The following is a 5,675-nucleotide window of genomic DNA, read 5'->3' as shown; positions in this document are numbered from 1 at the left end:
AATAAACACCGTGTGAGATCGAAACCTGTATTGGTACGACGTTTCGCTTGTTACAGCTTTTTCAAGTACAGACATGGCAAACACTCACACGGTGTATATTCTCACAGTCTTGTCGGCTTTTGCCATTGTGATTCACATACATACATATATATATATATATATATATACATATATATATGAATATATATATACATTATATATATATATATATATATATATATATATAATCAACTCATCTTCCCTTTTAACTTATTTTCACTCAACTTTAACATATTCACCTTCCTTCTCACAAACATACTACCTGTGGAATGGATACAGGATAATTTATATTTGGCAGCTGGGACACGCAAGCGCTCTGTAGTAGCTACGCAGTTAGTGTGTGCTGGTACGTTACACGCGAGACAATGCGTAACAGACAAACTGCATCTTCCTGGGTTTTCTATTTTCCATATAACTGTAATTTAGGGCCCCAGCGATTTGTACTGTGACATTTTATTTTCGTCATATAACTGTAATTTAAGAGTCATTCATTTGTATTGTGAAATATTACACTGGACAGTATTCTTTTCATTACTCTGAGCAAAATTATAAAGAACACTACCAATTTTATTTTCAATTTTGCTCCCATCCACATATATTCAGACCTAATAACTAGTGGTCTGGATGAATCTATTCTCCCTGACCTTTCGCTTTTGCTTTGACTCTTTGTCTTTTACAAAGCTTAGGGGAACACAGTGATGGCATTCATGTTGGGCCCACCATGAGAGAATGGTATGATATACTGTAGAACAGTGGTTCCCAAAATTTTCAGCTTGTTACTCAATTTAACATGCCACGTTAAGCATGTGGTTGTAGGTCAAAATGCCGATGGACATAATGTCGACGGACATAATGTCGATGGACAAAATGTCGATGGACAAAGTGCCGACATTTGTTCAAGTAGGACAAAATGTCGATGGACATAATGTCGATGGACAAAATGCCGACATTTGTTCAAGTAGGACAAAATGTCGACGACGACTTTTATTAGTTATTTATTTAGTGAGATGATGCCAGTTGTTAATGCAGGCACTAAGCCATTTTTGCCACCAATTTTATACCTCTCTCCCTATATGCTTCCTGTCATTCATTCATAATAATACAGGTTAAAATGGTAGTTCCAAAATAAACAAACTTGACAGCCTATTGATTTTAATGAGTTACAAATTTATTAAAAATAATATAATCAATTAAAAAATGTTACAAAAGATATAATGAACGCACAATTTACCTATTAGAACAACATAATTCTAAAAAACTTTACAAATTATGAGCAACTGCTCTTAAAAACTGTATCCCTTGATACGGATTAAAGTTTTGTGACCAGGTTCCTCAATCTTTCATTGATTATAACATATTTTAGGTTCTGCCTTCCGATTCCTCTCCCATTGGTTAGTGCGCTAACAACATTTCTATATTTGCTTGTTCTTTTTTCAGTTTGTTAACCAATTTTTCTACAGATGAATGCTTCATCACCATTTTCCTGTTAAAAGCATTATGCCACCCTTCAAGTGCATTATTCGTGCGTGGCAAGTCATCTGCGACACGAACTGACCATAGCTTGATTTCATAGCAGGGACATCGTCGTCCACGTTGATCTACGCCCATCCATGTAACTTCAAAATACGCCAGAAATTCGTCGAGAACACATTCTATTTCTTCAGTTAGGGAAGCAAGAACCTCTTCAAAAAAAGCATATACGTAATCGGAAGGAACAAATGCCAATGCTTGAAATTGCTTTATGATGAATTCATTACTGGTTTCAGTATACCAAAATTGTAAACCCAACGACTGGATTTTGCGCCACAGACATTGACCAAAATGGAAAAACATCCATAAACAGTAGTATCTGGAAATATCTTCCTTATACTATTAGTAGAGGCTCTTTCGAAATCAACACTGATTGAGGTTGGGTTCAAATTGCGGTCTTTCAAAAAATTAGAAATGAACGCGTATGTTTGCTCATCCTTTTTGCTTGTAAGGCAATAAACCATTGGTAGTGTTTTGTTATTTTTAACAAGGGCATGAATAGTATACAATTGCTTCCCAAGAGGAGGAGAATCGAACGTCCCATCACAAAGCCATGTTGAATAGGTTTCTAACACTAATTGTCTCAAGCGAATTGTCTCTGATAGCCCCATACTGGGTGATGACCGGTTGTTTATGCTAAAATTCTACGGTGCCCGTATTCACATCAAAGCTATTTCATTCCTTCTTGGTTATAAACTGGACTCATAACATTATAATTATTGTGTATACAATGTGACGAATGTGGATAGGAGGTAAGGGAACACGGGCTGAGGGAAATACTTTTATTCCTGACTAGTTTCGCCTGAGTGGCTTCTTCAGAGGAACATAGTTTGAAGTCAAGTTGGTCAATATATATGGCAAAAGAAGGAACGTGGCAAAGTGTCAGGTTGGTCCCCCACTCGACCTCATCTGTCGGTGTGGCGGATTGTCACAGCGGGTGGACCAAGTATCCTCCTGTTGTTCGCGTGGCTGAAACGTCCGTCTGGATCAGGGGCTCTGTGTTTATTATTCATTACGATAAAGTGTGCTGCTGCTTTAGCCCATATTAAATCCCCAGTTCTCTTATTGATGTTATCATGGATGTTGATAAAAACGGACTCCATCGCCTTTCTCTCCTGCCGTGTAATGTTATCCATGAGAATTCTTGCCTGGTCCCATTAGTTAACCATGTCGATGAAAGAGGCCATCTACCAAAATGGGACCAGGCAAGAATTCTCATGGATAACATTACACGGCAGGAGAGAAAGGCGATGGAGTCCGTTTTTATCAACATCCATGATAACATCAATAAGAGAACTGGGGATTTAATATGGGCTAAAGCAGCAGCACACTTTATCGTAATGAATAGTAAACACAGAGCCCCTGATCCAGACGGACGTTTCAGCCACGCGAACAACAGGAAGATACTTGGTCCACCCGCTGTGACAATCCGCCACACCGACAGATGAGGTCGAGTGGGGGACCAACCTGACACTTTGCCACGTTCCTTCTTTTGCCATATATATTGACCAACTTGACTTCAAACTATGTTCCTCTGAAGAAGCCACTCAGGCGAAACTAGTCAGGAATAAAAGTATTTCCCTCAGCCCGTGTTCCCTTAAGTCCTATCCACATTATAATTATTATTATCATATTTCTCGACATAATGTACGTCGACATTTTGTCCTACTTGAGCAAATGTCGGCACTTTGTCCATCGACATTTTGTCCTACTTGAACAAATGTCGGCACTTTGTCCATCGACATTTTGTCCATCGACATTATGTCCGTCGACATTATGTCCATCGGCATTTTGTCTGCATACCAAGCATGTTACCCCTCTCACAAAATGTTGTCAACATTGATATATATGGCTAAATTAAAACACTAGATGTATTTTCTTTTATTTATTGTATTTGAACATTGTGCATTTCTAAAGACTATTACCAAAGATGTCAAGAACACCAGTGGGATGGATGGAGTTGCATGCTTAAGCTAGTTGAGGAATTCTTGGCTTCGTGGTTAAAAGTACCAGCTTGGCATCGTTTGCAACATTCAAGCGAGTCCTCTTTTTTGTTTTCATCCTCAGCACAGTTGAGAACCCCTTCTCGCAGAGGTACGCTGTTGAGAATGATACCAACAACTTCAAGGCTCTCTTGGACAGAGTTAGAGAGTCAGCTAGTCGTGAAGTCCAAAAGGAATCTGCATTTTGATTTCGGAATTCGATTTTCAAGGCTTCATTGACTCGCATTGTGATCCACTTTTCCTTTCCAGGGATATCATTGTAAACGGCCTCATAAGGTACAGAGAAGGGATGAATGATCCACTGAAGACTAGCTGTTTCTTGGTCACTGTCTGGAAAGCAGTGATGCATGCTTGCTTCAAAACCCCTTCAAATGGTCCCTCATCTCTTTGTTGATGGTCCCTAGAAGTGGTCCAGTATCCTGACTATTCTCCTCAACAAACTGGTCTAGGGTGGGAAACTGGGCTATCACTCATTTTTCCAAGTGCCGAATCCAGAGTCTCAGTTTTCCCAGAAATGCAGTCACAGTTTGATGGGCATCAATGACAGTCGTGTTTCGGCCCTGCAGTTGTAGATTACCACTGTTCAGCTCCGCAAATATGTCAGCTAAGTAACAAAGTCGAGCAAGCCACTCCTTATCAGTGTACCCTTTTGCCCATCATCAAACCGCCCGAAATGATTTGGCTCAGGTACGTAAACGATATCTTTTCGGCGTGGGATGACAGTTGGAGCCCATTTGAAGTGTTCCATGATAAATTGAACCAATTGACCCCGAATCTTAAATTTAAAGTTGAATGGGAAGAAGGACACCAAATTCCTTTCTTGGATATTTTGTTAAGAAGAACTGATGATAATTTATTCTTTACAGTATACCGTAAGCCCACCCATTCAGGCAGTTATCTCCACTTTTTTAGCAATCACCCTGACAATGTTAAGAAAAGTGTTGCCTCTGGCCTTTTCTTGAGGGCTTTCAGGATCTGCAGTCCTCAATTTCTGGACCATGAGATTGAGGTGATCAAATGTCAACTTGAGAAGTTGGCTTATCCACCTTGGTTTCTGGACCAAGCCCTCAGTAAGGCTAGGGCCAACCATTTTAAAACTTCCGTCCCCTCAAGTTTTCACCGCTCCTTTAAGGACATTTTAAAAATTCCATTCAATAATACCATCAGTTCTTCTACTAAATTGTTTCCTCATGAACGTCTCACTATTGCCTATCACTATCCTAACACCGTGCGTAAGCAAATTGTGAACGTTCAACAAAAACCGAAGGAAGTTGAGTCACCTGGTGTTTATTGTTTGCCCTGCAAAGATTGTGATTTGGTTTACTTGGGTCAAACCGGGAGAGACTTGAACACTAGATTGGCAGAACATAAAAGGTCAATTAGGTATGGGCAAGAAAACTCGGCTGTATTTCTTCATGTCAAAAATAAGAATCATTCTTTCGACTGGGGTAAGGCCAGATTAGTGTTCAAGTCCCACTGCGGTTTCAGGAGGAAAATAGTCGAATCAGCATTAATTGAGGAATGCCTTAATATTAATATTTCTAAAGGGCAGTGGACACCTGACATCATCTCACGCGCAGCAGTAAGCAAGCTGGTGCGGACGTTACATCCCCCCCTCTCCTCACCCCCTCCCTCCTCCGCCACCCCAGTTTGCCCCGCGCCTGAGTGAGGTCAACTGTCCACATCTCTTCTTACTGTAGTTTATAAGTCCCCTCTGTTCTCTATCTTATGTACTTTCCTGAAGAGGGCTACAGTTGATAGCCGAAATATAGGATTCTTCTTTATTCGAAGTTTATTCTTTCTCCGACTGTGGGTTCCTGTGTGTCATTTACAAATGTGCTACTACATTTCTGTTTAAAAATAAAAAACTAATATACAGCCAGTAATCCTGATGACTCATCGACGTGTCCAGTAGGCGTCACTCACCGTCTGAGGCTGCCTCTATTCAGCGTTGCCAGACGTGCGATAATCATCGCAAATACGATAATTTAGTCTTCTGTATGATAGGCGATGGCATGCATGCGATAATGCAATAATTTTCGTAAATACGTGATATGTTGGTCAATAATAAGATCATTTCTAATTATGGTAAAAATGCAACGC

The 5,675-nt window shown here is 40.0% G+C and overlaps 1 protein-coding gene across 1 annotated transcript; it reads right to left on the bottom strand.

Annotated features, from left to right (window-relative positions):
• Positions 1 to 461: 461 nt before the first annotated feature.
• On the bottom strand, positions 462 to 3,921 carry LOC143020449 (protein FAM200C-like). The gene is made up of 2 exons (XM_076176869.1): positions 3,580 to 3,921; positions 462 to 509 (listed from the first exon to the last, which is right to left on the bottom strand). Exons 1-2 carry the CDS (start codon positions 3,919 to 3,921, stop codon positions 462 to 464), a joined length of 390 nt encoding a protein of 129 aa, XP_076032984.1.
• Positions 3,922 to 5,675: the final 1,754 nt, after the last annotated feature.

The sequence above is a fragment of the Oratosquilla oratoria genome, chromosome 40, assembly GCF_046742065.1.
Source record: "Oratosquilla oratoria isolate Oo_2021 chromosome 40, ASM4674206v1, whole genome shotgun sequence".
NCBI classification, from domain to species: domain Eukaryota; kingdom Metazoa; phylum Arthropoda; class Malacostraca; order Stomatopoda; family Squillidae; genus Oratosquilla; species Oratosquilla oratoria.
The sequence above is the reverse complement of the archived record's forward strand: the minus strand, read 5'-3'. Positions and strand labels throughout refer to the sequence as shown.

Bases quoted from the DNA above. Each gene is read 5' to 3' on its own strand.
- LOC143020449 (XM_076176869.1), bottom strand. From the start codon at position 3,921: ATGCATCACTGCTTTCCAGACAGTGACCAAGAAACAGCTAGTCTTCAG. The intron at 510-3,579 runs GTACTTTTAACC...CTTAAATTACAG, and splicing joins TTGCAAACGATGCCAAGCTG to TTATATGACGAAAATAAAAT.